General features: G+C 39.1%; 1 protein-coding gene across 1 annotated transcript; it reads left to right on the top strand.

Annotated features, from left to right (window-relative positions):
- Positions 1 to 1029: 1029 nt before the first annotated feature.
- Positions 1030 to 23807, top strand: prim2 (DNA primase subunit 2). Its single transcript, XM_020089658.2, has 14 exons — positions 1030 to 1179; positions 1975 to 2124; positions 2223 to 2335; positions 3243 to 3337; positions 3437 to 3557; positions 4129 to 4224; positions 5440 to 5577; positions 8613 to 8680; positions 10312 to 10384; positions 10638 to 10823; positions 19336 to 19462; positions 19694 to 19776; positions 20884 to 20952; positions 23136 to 23807. The coding sequence occupies exons 2-14, from the start codon at positions 1980 to 1982 to the stop codon at positions 23352 to 23354; spliced, it is 1533 nt and encodes a 510-aa protein (XP_019945217.2). The 5' UTR covers positions 1030 to 1179; positions 1975 to 1979; the 3' UTR covers positions 23355 to 23807.
- Positions 23808 to 24752: the final 945 nt, after the last annotated feature.

Raw genomic sequence — 24752 nt, 5'->3', positions numbered from 1 at the left:
TTGACTGTTATGTGTGCTCCTGAATGCCTTAATTTCCCTCAGAATCAATAAAGTATCTAAAACAATTTAACTGTATGATCATTGTGATAAAGATATCTGTGTTGAGCTGAAGTTCAAGTTGACAGGTGTTCCTATTATTTTGTCCCCCCCCCCATGCATATCAACAAGACACAACTCTATCTGTCTATTATAGTTGAACAGCACATATTGCAGCATTAAAAATGGCCCTACGTGTGAATCAATACTTTAACATCAGCTGATCACAACTTTCATGAAGGATGGATTTATTTCAAGGCTGTGCATAAGCTTTGAGCAGGGGTTGCTAAAAATCTGACAACTGTGTGTATCTGCATTGGATTTTATAAACTCCTCACATTTTTAGTTTTAATCCAACAAATAGCAAAAAACAACACAGTGTCATATATAATACTTTAGGTAAAGAACATGCTTCTTGAAGACTTTAGAACAGTAGAGTGAATTTAGTTATTTTCAGATAATGCATATATGTGTATTAATCCCACGGACTATATGTAACTTATTTACATTCAATGTTTATGATTTTTTATTGGGAACCATCTATTGAGCTAATAGGACATCACATAATGATTGATAGTTTTCCAAAGTGTCCCTATCAATAGAATAGTTAGGAAATCATCAATATCTGTTAGACTCACATGACTTCACATACAGAAGAACCAATGTGATATTTAATAGTGTCCATTGATTTTGATTATGAATTGCAGAAGACTTCTCCATAAATATATATATAAGGGGACTTGGACTGTGTCAATATTTAAATCTAGGGGGGGATGTTATTCTCCATGTGTCCTGTGGGTGCGTTTGTTATGTCGTCTAAATGTCCCAGTGAGTTCCTGTCGACACAACAGTTTACAAACAAGACAGTGTTTAAACCACGACTTGTTTTTGAATGTGAACTCCTCCAGATACCCGCCTGCTTCATATCTTTCAAACCAAAGCAAGAAGAAGGATGCACTTCTCCATGGAGGCCACCATCAGCGGGAGATGCACGGCGGCACCGGCGGGACAACTAAACGAGCGTCCACGCGTGCGTCATAAGGTTCCTCTTCCGGGGGTGGACGAGAGACGTCACCGTTTTACCCGCGTTCGTTGAACAGCCCGGTGTGTTTGGCGGGAGTGACCTCAGACAGCGATTAACCGGTAAGATCGGCAGAATGTTATAAACCAAACATTGTGCGAGCTGTTTGGTTGATTCGTCGCTTCGTTAGTTTCACAGCTCGCTCGTCGTTCACTCACTTTTCATGGCGGCTCGCTGAGTGTTAGCTAACATCCTCCTCTGCGCTGAAGTAGCTGCTGTGTCTCTGTGTTGTCTGCCTTAGCTCAACCTGGTAGAGACGACAGTTCACAAGGTCGAGTCCTTAACACTGTTACTGACTAAACACAGTCTCAAAGCTGCTGCTCTGGATCCACTGTGACATCACAAACATCCAGCTGGTCGAATAACTCTTCTCTTCTATTGGGCTCATTGCGTTTTATCAACTTTATGATAGCACAGTTTAGACAAGGGTCAGCCTTCTACTATATGCAGATTACAAATGATTAACACTGACTCTTATTTACATTGACTATTACTATTCATTTATCTATATAATTCTTTTTGTTTTTATTGCTGTTTATCTGCTTAGGTTCCATTCCATCAAATTGTATTCAAACATGTCTTCCTTGTGAAGCACTTTGTATCATTGATAAGAAACGTGCTTTAATTAAAGTGTATTGTTATAATATGATATGCTATGAAAGTGTGTCTTCCCGACTGTGCTTGTTTATGTTGCATTAATGAATCTGTAATAAGATCAGTTATTGCTACCTATGCACAATTTGAATGTTTCTGTCACAGCTGTCTTTGGCATGTCACACAAGGTAAGGTAAGGTTCCCACGTTTGGGTGACAATCTAGTGCTACATTAAACTTAGACTTGTTTTCCTTTCCCATCAGTCACCATGCTGTTCTCTGGCAGAAAATATAAGTCCATCACCAGCCCTCAGACAGAGCTCTATGGTCAACCTCTGCAGTTCTACGGGCAGCCTCCTCTTGAAAACATCTCCCTCTTGGAATTTGAGACATTTGCTGTGGACAGACTGAAATGTGAGACCTGTGCAAATAATACAATTTTCTATAAGCTCTGTTTTCTCTGATTTTGTCAGATATATTTGTAACATTACATGTTTTTCCTGGCACTGCAGTGTTGAAGACCATTGAGAATTTGGGAGTGAGCTACGTGAAGCTGTCAGATGACTACAAAAAGAAACTGCACAAAGAGTCTAAAACCCTGAACTTTCCTTACAGACTAGAGGCTGTGAGTATTTATGGCATGACGACATACATCAAATCTTGGCTGTGCAGCTTTTATAAACTGTCAAGAGTTACTTTGTAGCCACGCTCCAACCTCAGAGCTTTATCACTTTCATACAGGGATTGCTCTCTGTTCATTTACCAGCTCATTCAGATGGGGCACTCAGGGATTTTGTCTTGATTTCTTATCTATATTGTTAGAGCTGTAAATGAGGGATGCCATGTGCTCTGTAAAGAGTGATCCACAATTTTAGGTTGAGCTTTTAAAGCTATAAAATGTGTGTTTTGCCGAATAAAACACCCATATCAAAGCACAAAAGCTGGGATCACTGAGAAAGTCAAAGGGCAAAAAGCTGCCTTCTTATGTTCCATTAAGAAGCTGAATTAAAAAATATAGTAACAGATACCATAGTCAAATTTGTGTAATGTTCATAGCTTGAAAACTGAAAATAAAGCCTGTGATGACATGAACCAGTCTTGTACAGAGAGGAAGTCAGAAAATGCTCTTTGCAAAGATTATATACTCTTTCAAAGGCTGTCTAGACCTCAGTCCTAGTTTTCATTGGATTCTGAGAAATCAAAGCTACACATCAAATTAACTGCACGAAAAATGCTTGAAACCTTTTTCAGAATTTCATTACTTTTGTTTAAATTAACTCTCACTCCCCAAATGCTTCTGGGAATCTTACTTCTTATGTTCCATCAATATTCATGTCAAATGACTCCCATCCTTTCCTTGGCATCCTTTGCCAGGTTTTCCCAGTTTGGTACATAAAGCAGCACTGTACTGGACAATGTATGATGCGGTATAATGTATTCGGTATGTAACCCTACGAGGGAGTTGAAAGATGAGGTAATGCCAAATAAAGTACTTACTATTACTATACTACTACTTCTATTAATCTATCAAGGATGAAAGAAAACCTCTGACTGGACTAAGTGAACGTGAGAAACGAAGAAAGGATCATATCTCCCACTTCATTCTCAGGCTCGCCTATTGCCAAACGTGAGTAAAGTCGGCCATTATTATTATTATATCTGTTCTCATGAATATCATCCAAGTGCAACTAAACCAAGTATTATTCATTTCAATGTCATCTTAAAGGGAAGATCTCAGGCGCTGGTTCATACAACAAGAAGTAGATCTTTTCCGCTACCGCTTCAATGAGCTGATGGGAAAACAAAAGCTTGAATTTCTTCACAGGAATAATCTACAGTATGACACAGTAAGTTTATTTTACCTTGATTCTATGTTTCCACCTTGATATCAAAGGTAACTATAAGATAGTAATTTTGAAAGACACATTTTCTCTTTTGTTGCCTGAGGGTTAAATGTGAAACTGACACCTCTCCTGTACATTTAAGTGAAAAATATTGTCTATTACAGCTCCAACTGAAGTGTGTGTAGCTTCCTCCAGTCGCAACATGCTGTGTTATCCAACTGTTCCTTCACTAGATGGAGCTGTTTGATCAATCTAACAGGACCCTGAATGTTAAAGGTTTTCTTAAATGGTGATTTAAAAGTTTCAGTGATTTTTGTCAAGTATTTATTAAAAAAAAAAATATCTGTAAATATTTCAGAGATGTACATGTAAAGAATATAAGTCTAGTAGATTTAGGTTAGTCTAGTTTCTCTCTTCATTTAAACTGTAAACTTTCATATCGGCACATAACGTGTCAGGCCAGGATGAAAACGGTGCCTTCATGTGATAAATGAGCCTCAACCTTCAACCTATTCACTTTGACACAGTTCTGCCTTTTCACTGAAATTCTTCATCCTCATCAATTTCTTTTCAGAGTAGTGCCGAGGAGAAGAAGACTCTGAAGGACTACCTCATCAACTCCAGTTATGCCGTCAGTGGGATTACTGTTGAGGAGCAGGACTTCTACAAAGTGAGTTACTCTTATCAGTTGATGTTCTTTGTATAATCATTTAAGTTTCCATGTGAAAGGTTGTGGCGTTAACTACTCGGGGAAGGCTGAAGAAAATATGCATCATGGGACGAGTAGCATCTTGTTGGATTTGGAGCATGACCCAGAGCATCACAACCAAACGGTTTCAGTGTTAATCAGTCCTCTGTCTTGATCACAAAAAAGTTACATAGGTGTTAGTGATTATTTGAATGAATGAACCTTATCTGCACATATTTTTGGGTTCCATTCAGAGATGTTGAGATAATTTTTACAATTATTTTGACTTTCTAATTTTCCTTTATGACTTGAAGTGTAAAATAAGTTGGTCAGAATTTTCAGAAAACGTTTATTCTTTTGGGAAAAAAAGGATGAAACATCTTTATAAATTCAAAGGGTTTTCCTCTTCTGGCTTTGGTCCAGTGAATAATTACAAGAGCTTTCTCATTAGTGTCACCCATTCTTTCTAATTTTAACCTGCCCAAGAGTACCAGTGAAGCTGGGTAATGAACTATGAAGTCTTAAAAAACATGTATATTAATTGCACTGAAGTAAAACTCAGATATTTCTGCTAATTTCTATTTTTCCTTCAACTCTTTTTCCTCCAGGGCCAATATTTTGTCAGATAGAGTCAGGAAATTATAATATGAAATAACTGAATTAATAGCTGTTGTATTTCTCCCTCAGGTAATTTAAACCAACTCACTGGAGAACTACTCTCATTATACAATACACCAGAATATCTTGTATTACTTTTTAAGAAATGTTTTGACATAATACTGTTGAGTCACTAAATGTTCAAATAGTGTGAATAGGGAGCATGAAGAATAAGAGCCTGATTGACAGATCACCGTCATAACCTTTCATGGTTGAATAGATTTAAGTCTACAGTTTTCACTGAATGAAAAGGAAAAGGGGGGAAATGTCATGGCCTACTGATTGACTCGGAATTCACATTAATATGTTGCTTGACAGTCTCTTCGCCGAGGGAATGTAAATGATTACACTCTCGTTATTGAACATCACGAGAATAAGTGTATATTCTCAGATCACATTTGCAGCAGCTAAAGCTAAAATGGCAAAGTGTTGGCGTTAACATCCTGAAACTCAGTCATGCAAAGGGAATATTAAAATGTATGATTTTTGAAGGCCTTGACTATTTGAACATTTTATTCTTCCACACTTGTTGTTTTAAAGGTTCCATTTCAAGATGCCCTGGATCTAGTGCGCACAAGGAAAGTGTACCTGAAAGGAGGCTATGCGTACATCCCTCACCAGGACATCGTGACCATTGTTCTCAATGATTTCCGCACGAGGATTTCCAAAGCTCTCGCGGTAAGTGTTAACAGCTCCTCACTGTTTCACAAAGCATCTTAAGTAACATTGCAGGAGGCACAAGGATGAATGAGAAGGTATACTTGAGAGTAACATGACAGGATGTGGTTTAAACATACAGCAAACATTTACATTTATTATGTATTGATGTAAAACAGGGCTGTAGACTGACTTTTGTTTGTCACTTTGCTGTTTATGTCTAGAACCCAAAACACTCAGATCCGTTGCTTGCTAGCATCTGCCATTTTCAAAGCAAAACAAATGAACTTACTTTATTGATTGTTCAAGCTGATAATGGGCGCCTCCAACTGGATCATGAGGTAAACTACTTCAGACAGTGCAATGCTCTTCTGGACTATCTTATGAATTCGAACAGGTCATCACAGTTCGAATAAGAACTTTTATACCAGACAGTCAAATGATAGTTTAAATGTTAGTAAATATGACAGCCCTAATAAAAGTGTAACAGTCGGAACCATCCAGCCACGCCACCTGTGAAAATTTAGATCTTTCAACCAATGAGTACTCTGTATTTATTACAGCATTATTACTCAGTACTCATGGGTAGGATTACATCCAGCTTCAAACTACGCCTTCATTTGAAAAGGTTTATAGTCACAAAACTGCAAACTGTCTTACACACACGCACACACTCAAGTGTGAGTCAGTACCAGCCAAGCTGTCATGGCTGGTAAATACAGTATAAAGCAATTCAATGCGACTCTGACCTTTTAAAAAAAATAAATAAAATAACAGTACCATAGATTTTAATCAGCACCATTCTGACACACTTCAACAGCTTCACTTTACATCATATAATAAAGTGGTTAAAATGTGCCTGTTCATGGACGTTATGTAAATACATCTTGTGTATATAGTAAGCCTGGCCACATCAGGCATAATAATATTAAATTGTGATTGTGGTTGTTCCCTTCTATGCCCTGAGGAAAACGCAGGGTTCAGATGAGGAGAATAAGTGTGCGCATATGACATAAAATGTCTGGAGGGAAGACCAGGGACAGCTAGTGTGAAAGTGCTTATTGTTCCTGCGGGCATGATGTTTTTTTAAAGGGCTGGGGAAGGTGGCGTGTGAAGTTGCGGTATAGGCAACTTGTGCATCCCAAGTCATGCCCCGGGGGTTGTGAGACGTGATGTTTTGGAAACCAGAGGCATTCTTCATAAAACATGTGAGGAGACAAGCAAGGTTCAGTTACTCTGTGGTGAGAGGTCCTGAGTGGGGAGAGGGCACAAGCATGACCAGCAACCAAAGGCAGTGGCATGGTGCGGTTTGTGAACAGACTTTTCTGTTTTAAGATGATGCAAGAAATTGACTTTACAGGTTGTATACAACCACAGAAATGAAATGATGAAGATTTGTTGGACTGCATATAAAGATTAATGACATGTTTCCATTCCCTTCTGTTGAAAAAAAGTAAACCCGATACTGGTGGTGCTATTTCAGGGCTTTTGACAACATCTTTTCTCCATCATGAATTGAGGTCCTGCTGATACACGGTCAAGAATTATACTAAACAAGTTACATTCTGGCCCATGAAACTGGGGAGGCAGAGCTGTACCATACACATTTGTTTGACTTACATGTTCGTATGCAGTTTATCACTGCCCACAAAATACATGGCAGTATTTGACCTGCTGCATTTTGCTTTCATAGAAGTGTATGTATATATTCCATATAATGAATGTGTCTATTTAATCCTGACAGTGTTTCTAAATGACATCAAACCCAGTGTCCGCAGCTGTGTGCATCTACCTTGGTGCTGGCAGTTTGTCGCTCTGTGCATAGAAAATTCTTTGGCAGTTTGAACAAAGGTTGTGTCTTTGTTCTGCGGAAGTGTTCTGTTCTCCATCCCTTGTATTTTACTGAGTAGTCACTTTCAATCCGTGCGTTTTGAGGTAATGCCTGTGTTCATGACAAAGAGAGGACTGCCTGGCCACTGATCTAAAATGCCTCTTGGCAAACTGAACAATTCATGTGAAAAAAAAAAACACCACTGGGCAAATTGGGTGGAAAATCCCCATGGGTAAAACTGCACTGGCTGCAAAATACACATCAGTTACAAAAAGTGATTTAGATTGTCCGCTGCTCTTGGTGTAGTGTAGAATGTCATTGTCTCTGTGCTCAAATTTGAATAATGAGCAGCACGTCCTTGATTTGCTTGAACTGGAACACATGTACTCCACTACAGGATGACAGGGAGAGAGGATGGGAAATTAAAAATAAATAAATAAAAACTTGGTCCAGTTCAGCCATACTTCTATTTCCTGGTAATTATCCGGACCACTAACTGTTGGAATGAAACAATGCTCCAAAACAATTTTTCTTGTAACTGTGCCATTACGACTGTTTGTGTTGCTGTAATGGGTATTCTCCTCCACTGGGTACAGCGAGGGGACATCACAAAAATGTGTCATTAAAAAGGCATGAAATTGAAAGCTGCTTCTCTATATGGCTCCAGCTATTAGTTTGATGTTAATTTTAACAGACAGAATATAGTTGAGTAAGACGTTTCTTTGTGTATGTGGATGGGGGGCTTTGAAATGGAGACTGTAGTCGATTGGGATCACATACATATATATATAAATATATATATATATATATATTTTTTTTTTTCTTTTTAATTTATAAAGCAATTACCCTAAGTAAAGTTTTTTATCGGCGTCGGAGGTGCATCCATCTGTATTCTTGCTTTCGCATTTAAAATCCAATTGCACTCTGAACAACTTCACATTAAGCTGATTGAAAACCAAATGTCAGGAGTTTATTCACTGATCAATACTTGTAATAATTGTTACTGATCAATTTGGATAATGTGGGTCCAAAGAAAACCTCTGAGTTTTAGTACCTGATTGTGATTCCCTGAGTTTCATTCAATCGTCTTAAGCCATGCTCTTGTATGTTGATTATTTTGGTTTGAATTACCTCATTTTTCTCACACTTGACCTGCAATGGTAGGCTGTTATATTCCTTTGACCGACACTGTTTACCATCACTCACGCGATGCCTGTCTCTGCAGCTGACAGCCCGCTCGCTACCAGCAGTGCATTCTGATGAACGGCTTCAACCTCTCCTTAACCATCTCAGGTAAGCAGCAGGATTAATCACTTTGTTCCAGTTTTCTTTTCTTTTTTTTTTGCCTGAATGCTTTTGAGAATGAGATTTAACAGGATTGATCTCTGAGGTGGAAGAGGGCTGGGGGCAGCTTGTGGCTGGCCTGAGTCAACCTGATCTGCCGCTGTAGACAAGTCCAGATGTTAAGGGAGCTTAGACCATGGTGCCTGGCCACATGTACGCCATCATATGTTCCCATTGTTGGAGTTGCTCAGTATTGGAAGTAATTAGGACTGTGCAACATGTGTCTTGTCTCCTACCATTTCTCATCAGCTGTATTGTATCTCTGCTTGGTTGTTGAGCGCCTGTTAATCAGAAGTTATCAATATTGAATGTATCATGTGTCCAAATACCACCAAATTTGACAATGCACTTCATATCATGGGAAGTGTGAATCTGATAAGATGAACAGACAGATTTCTTGAATTATTCAATATATTTTCTTTTGGTTGCATTTGTTTTCTTTTTATGTTTTTGTATTTTTCTGTGGTTAAACTGTAAAATATTGAGCCTCAGCTACAATTCTTGAATATAATGGACTTTTTCTACTCCCTGATATTGGTATTGGTATTGGCTCTCCAAAAATTCATCTCAACCTGGCTCTAAATGAAAATCAGATCTCGGGATGAAACCTTTACAAGTCAGAATCCCGGCATGGTGTCATGCTGTGAGCACACTGTGATCAGTGCCTCTGATATGGTCACCCTGCAGGAGGTTTTACACAAGACAGGAATGGTGCAGTAAAAGGTGTCACTTTTCTTGATGTGTTGAAGGGTGACGTTTTGCCAAAACATGCAACACAAGCCTGTCTCTTAGTCTGAGCTCTGCTCTAAACCTGCGTTCAGTATTAACAGACCACCACTGCAATATTTCAAATTGTATCATAAACAACTAGAATGCTCAGTGTAGAGGCTGAACAATCCTTTGACCAAATCCAAAACAAATTGTAATGGTTTCTTTCTCTGCTCATCTCTCATCTGTCCATCAAGTTTCATGGAAATCCATTCAATCATTCTTCAAACAAAACTGGTGATAACATCCTTGGCACAGATGAGAACAACAAACTACATACAATTAGGTGTTTTAACAAGAGAGCTGTGTGAGCAGTGTGTATGTGTAAAATCCTAATGTAAAATACTTAAACGTGATCACAATTCAAAGAGAATGTGATTCAGCCACCACGCACGTTTGCATTGAACAGCAGTAGACTTCAATAGACGTCAGCTTCAATAGCAGAGAAGAATGACTCAGAGCACAGTGGGTGTTTATCTTACATTAGATAAAAGTAAGAACATGAATATAGGGGTGGAAAAAGTCGCGTTGCCTGATTGTTGATGGGGATTAGTGGGGGAGGTTGTTGAGATTAGTGGGCAGGCCTCTAATCTCTGGTGGAGGGGACATGATGTAATGTGAGGCACTGCCACACGGGACTCCACAGACGGCCAAAGTCATCGACTTCAAAATCCACTTAAAGATGAGCTATTTCAAGTTTGTTTAGCAAAAGGACTCAAAAAGACAAGTTTTCACTGCAGCCCTGATTACTTAGTATTTAATCTTTATTCATCACAGACCTGATGCAGCTCATATTTTTTTTCTCATTTCAGTCATGCCTATGTGGGACAGGATTACAGCATCCAGAAGAATGTTGGCAAAATCTCCTTGGAACAGATCGATTCAGTGAGTTGCGCTGACCATTTATTCTTGAAATGTCAAGTTCAGGGTGCGGTGTACCTGGGAATGTGTGGTGTGAAACTGGAGAAATGAGGTGTACATAGTAACTGCGAGGAATGAACAAAAATGAGAATTAGTATTTAATGCCACGTTAGTTTTAATTCATCGGTTCACATTATGTTTAACACGTTGTCTATAGTCTAATAAGATATTTACAGGTACTGATGAATTCTTGTTTTTGCGTGTTGTCTTCCTGTAGCTTTCAGTGAAGTCTTTCCCGCTGTGTATGAGGCAGCTCCACCAGGCTGTGAGAGAGAACCACCATCTACGTCATGGAGGCCGTATGCAGTACGGCCTCTTCCTCAAAGGCATCGGCCTCTCTCTGGAGCAGGCGCTGCAGTTCTGGAGGTCGGAGTTCATCAGAGGCAAAGTGGATGCAGACAAGGTAATGTGGTTAATATCAGCTTGTTTTGACGTGAGGATTCTGCTGCGGAAATCACATGTTTTCATTCACAGCAAATCAACACGAGCATTTGCCCTTCTGCGTCATGTACAAAGTCACTCACCTCGCTGTCATGCCAAATTAGCAGATTTAATCCATTCCCATTGCAGACAAAAAGCCAGATGTTAAAGGCGTTGGTGTTTTTTTCTGTCAATTGTAGAAGAGGCTTTAGTCTTTCTGAGTAGAAATCTTTGTTGCCGGCTTCTACGTGTGTTGCACCTCTTTCGTGCAGAGGTGTTTTTATTCTCTGTTGTTTTCCCACTGTGTTCTCACATGATTTCACTGGAACATGTTCAGATCATGTTACTAGGGGGCTAGCAGCAAAAATCCTGGGAAATGTCCATGGCAACTGATTTGGACATTTGCATTCTCACATACTGCCCCTCCAGAAAATGTTACAAAAATGTTCAGCACATGTCAAAAAAGCAGCTTTGTTCCTAAAGCAAGAAGACCATTAGTCATTAATGTATACATGTCGTTTCCTGAGTGGCGTTTCTTCTCCTGAGTGCTGTTCCACACTTGAAGCAGTGCTGTTGTTTTATTGGTGAAGAAATGATCCGATCATAGCTGTATTGATAAAAAGAAGGTTTCATTAGTGGCACACTTTACGGTAATGAGGCTTAAAGTGGTTTTTTTGTGTCTCAATAGAAGAGTTTCACAGTACAGACATTTAAATTGTTAAATGTTGAGAACCACTTCTTGTAATGGGAATCGTAACAGGAGATGCCACCTATTGGAAGAGAACATTCCTACTTGTTGTTCTTGTTGTAATATTAATGTTTTAGAGACGAGCCAGAGCGACACAGTTCTGACATGAAACTGTTGTTTACATTTCTCATTAGCAGCTGCAGCATTAGGCTCCGTTTCATCACACAGGTTATTATTCCGAAGTATGTTGCAGATATGTTGTTTCGCGGTGTGTCTGTCTTAGCTCGGCTCAAACACATTGTTTTAAGTCTGCTCTTACACATGTTCATGCAGTCCCTTGTTGACTGAGACAGAAAATAACTTGCTTGTTAAATAGATAATTGCTCACACTGCATTGATTCACAGATACCACTCTATACACAGGAGAGCATTAGAACATCCCTGTACGCCTCACCTCGGCTGGCCTGTTTTAGAAATGAGACCTGGCTGAGTCAGACTTCCCTGTGGTTTTTCTGTAGTTATTTTCCCCTAATCCTCCAAACCCACACACAGCCATTTGAGAATTCGTTTGTGAGCTATTATGCATGAAACATGAAAATGAAATTTCAGTTCTAGAGAGTGGACTTCATTCTGCCGCGTAGACTATCGTAGTAAAAACCAGTGCTAGAATTGATGGATTTTTAATCATGGTTGAGTCAATCCCTGCAGCATGACCATGACTTTGTTCCCAAACTTTCTTTCTGAATGCAAACCAAAGAATATAATAATGTTGTCCTGAATTATTAAAAGCTAAACTTCAAAATGAATGGTCAGAATATTTGCAGCTTCATAATCATTTCTGACTCATAAAATTAATTATCGAAACAGTTTTTAAATTCTAGTGTCGGCATCATTTGTTTCATGAGACCATTGTGCCTCATGGGAGTGTTTGCAGCTCAGCCTCAGCTGGGTACTTAAAGGTCCAGTGTGTAAGATTTAGGTGAAAGGGAACTATTGGCAGAAATGTAATGTAGAATAATCCTCATGATGTTCTCACTTGTTTGTTTCATCTAAATTATATGAATTGTAGTTTTCTTTACCCCAGAAAAGACCCTTTATATTTAAATTACTTATATTTACATCAAGGGGATCCTCTCTACGGAGGGCGCCACGTTTTTTACATTCGTCCAGACTGGACAAACTAAACATCTTTTGAGTTTTTATGACAATTAAAGGCTGCCACAGGTTCTTTTTCATGTTTGGAAGGGGAGGGTGAGGTGAGGGGTGTTCAGCTTCAACACTAGATATCACAAAATTCTACAAACTGTACCTTAAACTGCAGAGCTACAAATACTGATTGATTAATTGAAGTGCTGATCAAGAGTAAATGAATCATCCCATCTAATGATATTCGAGCTTGAGTTTTAGTAATTTTGAGTCAATTAAACAAGAATTCCAAACATTTGATGGTATCAGGTTCTTAAGTTTGAGACAAATTTTTCTTTGTCCCCAAAAAATTTTGTAATAGCAAATTTAAGCTATTTTAGTTTTTGGTCTGAACAAAGAGAGTTGATGACACAATGGGCTCGAGGAAATTGAGCTGTTCATTGTTCTCTTGTGTTGATAGACCAAGTGATTAATCGGGGAAATAATTGGTTATTAAAATAATTTTTTGTTGCAAACCCACTTGTCAGTTTGAAATAAAAGCAGCACCGTCTGTTTGCACTGTGACACACATGACACTTGTCTCAATGGCCATGTGAGTTTTTGATCTGTTTCTCTGATAAGGAAATGCACCCCCTCTGACCTCCTCTGATTAAACAACCTTCCATAGCTTGATCTCACACACAAGTAGGTTGAATTTTTGAGTGCTCGTGAATAGATGCAGTATTAACAGCACGCAAGGTGCCAAGAGTTCTTTAATTGTGCTGAGTTGAATAGAAACTGTCTGGCACAGCAGTGTGTGTGTGTGGATGGGCCTTGATCCCTGCTGTGTTCTCTGTAACAATGACTTTAGTAATATAGAAGATTAATATGGAAGATCATACATTACGGTTGGTATTCCTATCATCTCACCTGCAAAAGTGTCCAGACATATATGTTTACATTTACTCATTTAGATGAAACTCTTATCCAAATATGACAGCTGAGCAACAACACCAAAGCTTCAGTACTTAGGAGAGAACCTGAGAACCCAGAACGCGCAGGAGATCAGGTAAGTAAATGCACGGAATAAGTGCTTGTTAGACTAGTTAGGGTGTTAGAGGTGTTAGGAGGGGAACCACATATGGGAACAGACTGGAATGAGATTGCAGTTCCACAGGAGTGACCGAGAAGGAGCACAAACCCTAACAGATTGGTGCAGACCTAGAAGTCGCTCTGTATGCAAACATTATAGTGACTTGAATTTGATTTTGGCGGCCGTGGGTCATCAGCGGAGGTCGATGAGCAACGGACTGACGTGCCCTTTAAGGCTGATTTTAGACCAGACACTGCATTCTAGAACATCTGTTAGGGTTTCATTCTGCATGTTGTTGGAATATAGTGAGACTTTGTTTTCTGACTGCAGTTTCTTCAGTCGTGATGTAGATACAATAATAATGAATAATAATAAATCTGCCTTCAGACTTCACAGACGCATACAGACTTTCCTATTTCAGCTGTCTGAAATTGAGACACTTATGGTTCGCAAGAACAGCTTCGTAGAATTTTTGAAGAAATTGCACTCATGTTTTACTGGTAAGCAGCAGAAGTAACCTACATCTATACAGCGCTAACATCAGTGACAGAGTTTGATATTATCACTATTATATATGTTGAACATTAACTGAATAAGCACAAATCTGATGTGAGAAATTGTGGGAAATTTAGATATAAAAGAAAAAACTAAACTGTCTTAAAACATTTATTATGTCAATTAAATTTCAAGAATAATTTTAACAGAAGTTATGCCGGTTATAATTAATACATCACTTTTTATGACTGTAAAAATCTGTATCCTGCTGGTTAATTGTTATTAGTTGCTCAGAAGATTACAGAATTAATCTGAGACGAAAAGTAAAAGGTGTAGTTTGCAGCAAAATATGCTAGAAGTAGCGGTGGTTATATTTTAGTTCTACTCTCCCTAAAGCTGTAATTCAGTCAGTGTTTTTATTTATTATCTCTGCCAAGGAGTTTAGGTTTTCACCCGACGGTTTGTTGGTTGTTCTTTTTCATTGTCAGCAGTATGCTTGCGGCCGAACCACCCTGAAAATACCCAATCTCAATACTCAAAAACTGAACGGACAAAAATTGGTGGAAGACTTCGACCAAGAAAGGACCCATAAAATTGTGGGATTTTTTTCCCACTTTTTTAAACATTGCAAGATGGGGCTATTGGGCCTTGGCAGAATTTATACACTCTATTGACTAGCATTCTAGTTTATTTATTTATATATATAAAAGTATTTTCATTCAAGCCATTAAAATGTCCCATCTCTTGTGTCGTTAAAATAACATGATGGCCGAAAAGTGATTTGATGCCTCTTAAAAGATGTTTTAGAGGAATAGGGAAGTGTCCTTGTATCCTGCTGCCTTCACTCTCTTCAATCTGACATCGGCCCTCAGGAAGAACCTCATGGCAGCTGCAGTGCACTGCATCCCTGCTGCCCCATTTCTGAGATGGCATGGTTCCCACATACTGGCTCCCAGAGAAGGTGGGATGGGGCTCTGCTCACAGCCCCAGCTCTTGTCCCATGGCAGAGGCTGCAGAATTGGTGCTGACCAGATCGCAGCTCTCACAGTGATGTATGTGTTGTGTCAGGGGCTGCACTTTGTGGCAGGCTGCACAAAGCCAGCTCATTAGTATGCGACTGGCACAGAGACAAAGATGGGAGGCAGCGATGCCGAAAGGCAGGCCTGTAGGAAGAGGCAGTGTAATATTAGACTAGAGGGAGAGAGAGAATTGATGAAATCATCTTGATCTATCCATTTTTCTTTCCACGGAAGTTAGCCCATCCATTTGGAGGAGTGTCTATTTGTACCACGTTTTCGTTGTGTTGTTTTGCCTCGAGGTTGGGCTGCTCTGAACTGCTTGCTTTACAGATGTTAACTTCAGGTTAATTAATTTCCACTTACTGACACTGTTTTTCACATTATAAGTTTGGTTTCCTCTAGCAGCCGTAGAGGAGATTCATTAAATGACACTTTACGTTAACAGATCTTTAAGTTTGGCCACAGATGTACACTGTATTATTTTAATCACTGGTATTTTCAGTACATTTTAAAGTAGCACAGCAATTAGCATTATGGCCTCAGAGCAAAGAAAATTCTCAGTTCAAATCCTGGTTCGGGTCCTTCTGAGAGTTTGCGTGTTCTCCCTGTGTGTGTGAGTGAGTTTACTCCGGGGACTCCAGCTTCCTCCCACAGTCCAAAGACTTGTACATTGGAGTCAGGTTGATTGGAGATTCTGAATTGATCGTAGATGTAAATGTCAGAGTGAATGGTTGTTTGTCTCTGTGTGTTGGCCCTGTGATACACTGGCGATTTGTTTCCATTGTCATTTTAGAGACTTTTAGGATCTACTTCTTTTTTTGTGATGAATTTAAAAAGCACCTTCTTTCTTTCTGCAGCATCACACTTCTAAACTTAATGTGCACTTGCAGTATGTTTTATTCCTTCACCTTGTATTGTTTTTAGGCTGTGAAAATGCCTGTAGTGCAGATTAAAAAGTATTTTAGTGGCGTTACATATAAGAGGGATTGGAGCTACAGGCACACCAGTCACTATGGACTGAGCCTAAGAAGCGATGCCAAGTTGACACACATGCACACACATGCTCACACACACACACACACACACGTACGTAATCCCTTTGATTGTGTCCTATTTCTCTCTGTGTCTCCACAGCCGCAGTTTTTTGTCAATGTGTCCTAGAGTGTGGGGGGATGTTGCAGCTGATGTAGCCCCACGAGCTGAGATGTGCACCAGAGGAGCTGCAGCTCTGCTCCTTTTAAAGCAGCTTCTGTGCCTGTGTTGAGCATCTTTTACTCCCGATTTCCTCAATTCGCTCGGTTTAAAGGTCAACTGTATTAGAGTATATCCAAGATTATCTGAAGTGTTGGAACACTTTGCACTGAAGAGATATTAAATTTAATGTTGCATTCCGTACAAATGGGCCCTGGTTAGAAAATAATTTAACTGTAATCTACAAAATCTCAGTGTTAAGATAATTGAATAATATTTTGCGAGGAAATCAAATATCAAAAACAGATAAAACTCATCTGTTATGGTTGATTATTTTAATTTTCAATAGAGTTTAACAGAAGTGAATGTTTTGGGGCTGATACTTATATTGGGGATAGAGTTATTTAAGCCAATATATATTTAAAAAATTGGCAACCCTCTTGACAAATAAATGTAAGAAGATTTCATTTCCACACCTGCGTAGCTTGATCCAGTTCTAAAATATATTCTATGTTATACTTAAACATACATAAATACATGCGTCTTAATGTAATAGAGTACAAGTACAAGGATTCTGATTAGATTAGTTTAAAAAGATTTGGCATTAAAAAAACTTTTATTTTTTTAATTCCGACATAATAATCATGGTAATTCAGAAAATAGCAGATTCTTAAGTAAATGCAAGCGCTTCCATATTTCTGCATTATTTCTGCTGTAAAGTAAAAGTTTTCATTTCAGTGCATATTGGAAATCTGAAACACAGATAATCATCTGTCTTTTGAAGGCTCATGTCAACCAATTTATTTATTCATTTTTATTTTATTTTATCAGCTAACTTAAGCTAACTAAGCTTGACCTTTAGACGTATGTGTAGCAGTTTGTCTGTTTTGTTATCTGTTCATTTATGTCATTTGATCTGTATTCACCATTTTTGGTGGAGTCTCAGACTTCCTCAGTCTAAAAGAAATGAAAGTTGTAAGTCTTTGCATCACTTTTCAGACCACGTGGGATCTTTTTATATCCCAATTACAATTTTTCACACACATACATATTAAACACACTTCATTGTCAGCGGAGTTCCAAGATTCGTTTTAATAGACTAGGGGGGGTCTTAAATCAGAGAGCGGCCTCTTAAAAATCCTTAGAAGCTCTACATAATTAATATTTGATTTATTGTACTTAAAGAAGATTTTATGGGTTTTTAAAGTGCCTCTGCAGCTTGTCACATTAGCAAGTTCAGGGGTTTTATTGCAACATTAATGTGTTATGATGGGTGCAGTCACGGTGATTGTGTTCTGCCACCTTCGACGCACACTGTGTGGATTTTACTGTTTGATTTTTAGAGGCAGGATCCCTGTAATTCATTTTTAATGGTTGCACAGAGGTACAATACATATAAAAGCAGTTCACTGTGGAGGTTTTTGTAGAATGACCCCCATCAAAATGTATGAAGGGTTTTTTGGTTTGGATTGGATTGAATATGGTGTGAAGCTTTGCAGACGTCTGGTCGGGCACTTAAAAGTTTATTGATACAATTCGCTCGTGTCCTTGACTTTGATCTTTTGCTTGTTGGCAGATCACATAAAGATTTTCCAGATATTAAAGCAGCGACTTGCATAGTTACTTTGAATTCAAACCCTGCTGCTGTGTGTTCATAGATTGAATACAAGTAGAACTGTGCAACAACACATTAGATGGCTGTAATGCCCCTTGACGTTGGTTGCCACCTGCCAATAAACCAAACGAAGAAGAAGGTCCAGATTTGTCTGACTGAAAACAGTTTGTTAATACTTTAGTTTGTCAGTAAAAACTTACAGCTGCACTGTAACTCAAAGGGCCTGAGAAAATGTACCCTCATCAAAATGTAATATACTCCACCTTTGTTTATTCTGCTTCTTTTTTTAATGTCTTATACAAGCTTTCGGCTGCAACTAATCTATAATTTTATAATGTTCTAGGTTGAGGAAGCAAAATCTTTCTGTTGAAGCTAGTTTCTGCTGATACAAGCCCTTTTCAGATATTAACTCGGAGCGTTATGGTGTGAGGTGTGGCGCTGCATGGAGGAGGGCAGGACCTGTTTTTGTTACACAGCACAGGCATCGATGTTTTGCTTTCTATATGTATGGGAGCGCATTTTCATTCTGACATATTTGTATTCTTTTTGCCTTTTTTAGCCCCTCCTGATAGTTTCTGAATATTACCTGAAGTTCAGTGCAGGCAGTTTCCCTCCACTGGGTCACAAAATAAATCTGGAATAGGAAAGAAGAAAGTTAAATTTTTGGGCAATTTTTTAGTGTTTGCTTTTATGGTGTAATTGTCAAATAATTTGCCCACTTTGGTCTCAGAGGAGAATAAAATTTGAAATTTCTCATTAGTGGAACTGCAAACAACTCATGTGACAAGAGGCTCTAACTATGCACTGCTTGTTTCTAACTAACCTGTTAAATACATTTTCCTCTGAAATGTAGGAGAGTACAAGTACTGTACTTGAGTGAATGTACTTTGTTTTCAGTCATACAGTATCAATGAGGAGCTGGTAATTAAGTTTTCCATTCCACTGGTATATAGGATTTTGATTCTCTTATTCAAAACCTCCTCTTCATAGAGAATGTGCGTGCTCTGCAGTGCAAGGGCCAAAAGCACTCAGAGGGAAAGATGGCTGTATTAGGGTTCCCATATTTCAGCCACCTCGAGTGTGGCGACACCTCTACAGCAGGTTCTCTCTAATAGCTCTATATTTCACTGAGGAAAACACCCTGTCAAAACTGACATGATGTATAACAATGTCTCTTTTCACCCCAACCTTGTCCCTCTTACACTCTCATCCTCGCTAATGCCTTCTCGTCCTCCCTCCCCTCTTTTCTCTCGCTCTCTCTATCTGTAGTTTGACAAAGCATATGCTTACGGCATCCGCCACATGTTTGGCAAAGAAGGCAAGCGAGCAGACTACACCCCCTACAGTTGCATGAAGGTGATTTTGTCAAACCTACCCAGCCAAGGCGACCATCATGGTGAGTTGACGGCTGCTGGAAGAAGCCCTTACCCATGTGATAAGCCCTCAGCTCTCATTATCAGGCTTTTCTTTTTAACAACTCAGACACGAGTGATTTTGAGAAATTTCTCATTCTCAAAATCTCACTTTCATTTGTTTTCACATGCAGTTTAATCCCATCAGTGAAACAAGAGATATCTTAATTGTTCAGTTATATTTCAGATGATTTCAATTCATTTTCTGTTTGTAGGATGTCCGTTTCGTCACAGTGACCCGGAGCTGCTCAAGCAGAAGCTTCAGTTCTACAAAGTGTCTCCCAGTGGAGTTAATCAGGTGGGTGTCATCTTGGCTACAGACACCTCAAATGACCAGACCGTCCTTTAGGCGCCATTATTGCCTCCACATTCCTCCCGTTTACCCAATAAAGTATTCTTCCCTGTTTCAGGTTAATTTACCACAAACCCATGAATGTATATAAAAAAAGTTGCATTCAAAGGATGACCTGCAACATCTACCCATCATAGTGTTTTGTTTCTAAATTACCTGACATGTAGAAAATAGTTAAGGAAGTAATATGATGAAGTGTCTTGAGGATGTTCTATATATTGCTTCTCTAATCCCCCAGGAACATTAGTGCAGCTCCCCAGTAGTATGTGAGGTACAAGTATCACATAAATATGATATTTGCGCTGTAAAAACTCACAGCACAGCAAATGTTTTCCTTTTATTAGCGTTCTTACTGATCTAACACCAGCCACAGTGGTTTGAGCATGCTGGTGGCAGTATCATGCTGCAGGCAGCCTTCAGGAATATAGGGAATAATGAAGTCAGATTCTTAAGACTAGTCTCTCTCTCTTAGCTCGAGCTGAGAACCATGGATTTATTTTCCAGCAGGTAAGTCTCCCTGAGTGAGCAGCCACGCCAACAGTACAGTGGTTTTACTGCAAGAACGTGAAGGTCTTGGCGTGACCCAGCCAAAATCTGGGCTTCAAACCGGCCACTCACACCCTCCCTTTCAACTTTACTGAGCCTCAGAGAAACTGGAAGGAAAAAAACCTGAAAATCTTGAAATTGATATGTACCAGAAGACTTGAAGGTGTAATCGTTGCCAAATGTTATGCTACAAAGAGTTGACTCAGGGCCTGAATATTTAAATTACTCCAAATAAGCCTGTGATCTGCTCTCATTACATTTGCAAAGATTTCTTGAGGGATGTGTTCGCCTCTGTTTTTATGATTTGGGAGGGATGTTTGTGTAGGTAGTAGTACTGAAAGCCAATTAAAACAATTTTGATTGCAAGACTGCAGAAATCCCAAAATGTTGGCGATATGTTGTGTGCCAGTATCTACAGTGTCACAGTTTAACGTGAGAATGCAGTCAACTTTTTCTAACCTGCTGTTTTTGAACTTGTCTTTCTCAATCCTCTACCTTATGCTGCAGATCCTGGAGCTGGTTAAAGGAATGCATTATCAGCTGGCGTGCCAGAAGTACTTCGAGCTGACGCACCATGTAAGTGCAAATTTAATTTGGAGAGGGAAGTAACCATGGCTACCTGTGTCAGGGGCAATGGTTTGGTCCTTAAATCTCACGCATGAGGGCTCAGGACAGAGACCCAGACCTGCCATCACATCCATCATTAGCTGCCTGTCGCAACCACTTAATTGTTTTTGGTTTATTAGAGCGTTCACATCTATTACGTCCCCCGTGGATGCTTGTTTCATTTATCTGTTTAAGTTTGGATGCTTGAGTCAATGTCCCTTTCAGTCACACTCAAAGTCCTGGTCTTGGAGATCTATAATTAAAAAAAAAAAAGAAGACTCAATTCAAATGTGACTAAAAATGTCTTTCATGTGAGTTTGGCACACAAGGAACATTAGTTAAACTCACCCTCCGTTTCATTCTTTTCTCCCCTTCACTATATTTTGAGAGTGATATTAGGACTAAGGTGAAGAAGATATTTTGAAATCACAAATGTAAGAAGAAGGTCAATCAGAGTTAAATGGTTTGGAGGAAAAATAATTTACCTTCAATACAAGTTGACAAATTGCACTTGTGTCACTTTACATGTTGGATCAGTTTGTAAAGTCCAAGTGAAAACTTTTCAAGAAATACATAATCTATTAACCTTCACCCCACAAGCTACTGCTCATACCAGACCAAAAAAGCTGAAGCTGCAAACCCCCTAAATTCACTGACTTGAGTAACAATGTCATTTATTTGTTATCGGTTTCAAATTTTTATTTGTAGCATGATTACTTTTCTTTTTCTTCTTTCATAAATAACATAGTCTCACCATAAATCCTCCTGTGTGTAAAAACAGATGAGACATTAAAAACCAACTGTCCTCTTCGAACACACAGTCGTAATGGTGGGCCGCTCCTCGGCTCGCTGGCAGGTTATTGACTAATGAAAAATGCAGGTGTCATGTTTGTTTATAGTCATTTCATTTACATTCATTCAGTCCATGCAAACAGTTCATGAAAAAAACAAAACAAAGACGTGTTCTGCAGTCATGTGTAAAATGAATTATTCTGCTTCACAGGACAATTTGTACACATTGTACAATTCACAGTCTTATCAGCAATGTTCCTACGAGTGCTTAATCCTTGAAGGTCTGGGAACATGCGAAATAAAACCAAGGCCTTTAAGGTTATTGGAAATGGACATTAATAGGAATATTTTCAGCAAAAACAACATGAAGTTCAACACATTTTTCTTTGTACTTAACATCAGTAAACTGGTTTTATGCACTTGTGCCTCTCAGCTCTTCGACTAAATAGCTAAATAGGTCTCCGTCACTAACTCCAATTACACAATAGGCTGATCGAAGTCTGCCAAACTGAATAGTGTTCACACATTCAAATCTCTTTTTAACAATTTTATAGTAATAACAGTAATTAACCTTGATGTTTTTTCTCAAACTGTGTCATGTTGGATCCTTTAAATCTGAGGGAATCTGATGTTTAAGACAAAGTGGGAAGTCACTGGTCGATAAAACTGATGATTTAATACAATTTTGTAGAGAATTAGGGCTGATCAATAACACTTGCGGCCCCCTGCAGGTACATTATAACAGCTCAAGTGCTCTGTGCAGAGTTATTTCTACTAATTCAAATGTTATGTTGTACTATTTAAAATGATTGATAATTATTATTATAGTTACTGTCATAGTCCAACAGGTAGAAACAGCAACCTGCAACTTACTGAACTTTATTTAGCAGCTGGAAGCCACTGATAGTTAATGTGTACAAATGTCATAGTAATTAAAAACGTTTATTCCTACACTATGAAAAAATCCATCACCATTAAACAATTGTTTAAAGACTAAATGTCACAGAAAGAGCTGGGACTTCATCTGTTAGTGGAGTCATAGGTTTTTACTCATCGTGAGTGATTTTGACATTTTATTTCCTGAAAGGGCTTTTCATCTTTTCACTGTGCGCAGATGGAATAGTTAGGAAGTGACTCATGTGTCTGTGAAACTCATTGTTGTTAATTAATTAGGGAATTGCAAGAATTGCGAGTAAATGAGCGGAGTATTCCGCTCAATGATGCAGATTTTTTGTGCTCATGCTATAAAAAGTAACATACATGAGATTGAATCAGTCGGTGAGACACTAACCTGCCATTTCTGTGAAATCTGAAAGTGATCTTAACCCCCCTTCTCTCTCTTTTTTTTTTTTTTCAAACAGAGTGAGGAGGCCAGTTTTTCGCTCAACCACCCCAACCAGTACTTCATAGAGAGCCAGAAAGTTTTAGGACGAGGCAAAGACATAAAGCGAGAGGTGGGGACGCCACAGAACAACTCTGCTAACAAAGGATCCACTGCGGCACAAGAGCCGGCGGCAAACACCCCCCAGGATTTGGCCGAGATGACAGAGGATCTGGACTCCTTCTTTCAAGACGCCTGATCTTTGAATTTCCTATTCTTTTTTCATACATATGTCTTTTTCATGTAGGGCTGAACGTCGAGGGAGTTGAATCTGTATTTGTAAAATATTAAAGTTGCATTTCAGTTGTCTTTGAATGATTTAAGTTCACTTTAAACACAGCGTGGGTTTGAGTTAACCTCCGATATCAGCGTCCCGCCAAAGTCTACTTTGCTATCCGATAAACTTCCTTGTTAATGTTTGCGGTGATGCATCATTCATTTTGCAGCTGAACGCATGCGTTAAAAAGTCTCTGTTTGTCTCCCTGTTTTCACTCTGGTCTCAGTGCACTGTGTTTTGGCAGGGACGTGGATTTTGTGGGTGATGACTAGAACATTTCCCAGCTGTCTCAGAAACAATGTCATTGTATTTGCTGGCAGGAGTACGAATGAATGGTGGCAGGAGGATGGATGAAAATAAACAATTTCCACAGTTGTATTATGTCTCCTTGGAATATTGCCTCATGGTGCACAATGCAATTTATTCAAAGCATACGTAGTCGGGGGATATTTCCTTTCTCTTATCTCCAACTTCTGTCTGCACAATAATTTGTGAAAAATGGTGGCTGTCTGAAAGTGGGGAACCTTGTGCACTGCTGCAGAGTTGGTTACACACACTGCTCTTCTAATCTCTTTCTTTAGGAGCTTCAGTTTAAAACTCCTGCTCTTACTATCTTACTATACATTTCACAAGATCACTAACTTTAGATCCAATTAGAGCCACTGAAGAAATAGCTCTAAATTATATAAATGCAAATGTGTTCTCCAGGAGGCTGAAAGGGAAATTTTGAATAATGGCAAGAAAACCTCTATTTGTAATTGAATCATTGTTCCTTTTAGATCCAATTTGATGTCCCATATGGTGTCAGATGTTTCATTTCGCCGCAGACTTTATGACACTTTGGGACCACACTTCATCACCGTCTTATGGCTGTAACGTCAGAAGCACAAACACGAGGCCTGCACCAGAGCGGAATATAGCCGGAATTAAATTAGGTCTTAAAATCCAGGCATGGTGCTTGACATAGAGAGGATTTATTCAGCATAATAAGGGGAGTGGATAACAGCGTGCCGCCGAGCTGCTGTCAGTAAGAGACCCTTGATGTTTAATATTTGGTAGAGCATGACTACGTTTGACAAAGCTGGTGCTTCTTAAGACTGGGCATGCAGTTGACTAGGACAGTGTTTATCTCCTGCAAATGGATTTACAATCATTAGTCATGAACTTGCTTGCTTTTGTCATGCGCTGCGTTCGCTCCCCGTACTCATTACATGGGCAAGAGGTGTTCTGGGAATGGTGCATTATCTGAAATAATTAAATCCAGGACCTAACAGCAACAGGGGTTTTTGTTTTGTTACGTGTGAGCTGTGCCGCAGCACC

Source organism: Paralichthys olivaceus, chromosome 14, assembly GCF_024713975.1.
Source record: "Paralichthys olivaceus isolate ysfri-2021 chromosome 14, ASM2471397v2, whole genome shotgun sequence".
In the NCBI taxonomy this organism is placed as follows: Eukaryota; Metazoa; Chordata; class Actinopteri; order Pleuronectiformes; family Paralichthyidae; genus Paralichthys; species Paralichthys olivaceus.
The sequence above is the reverse complement of the archived record's forward strand: the minus strand, read 5'-3'. Positions and strand labels throughout refer to the sequence as shown.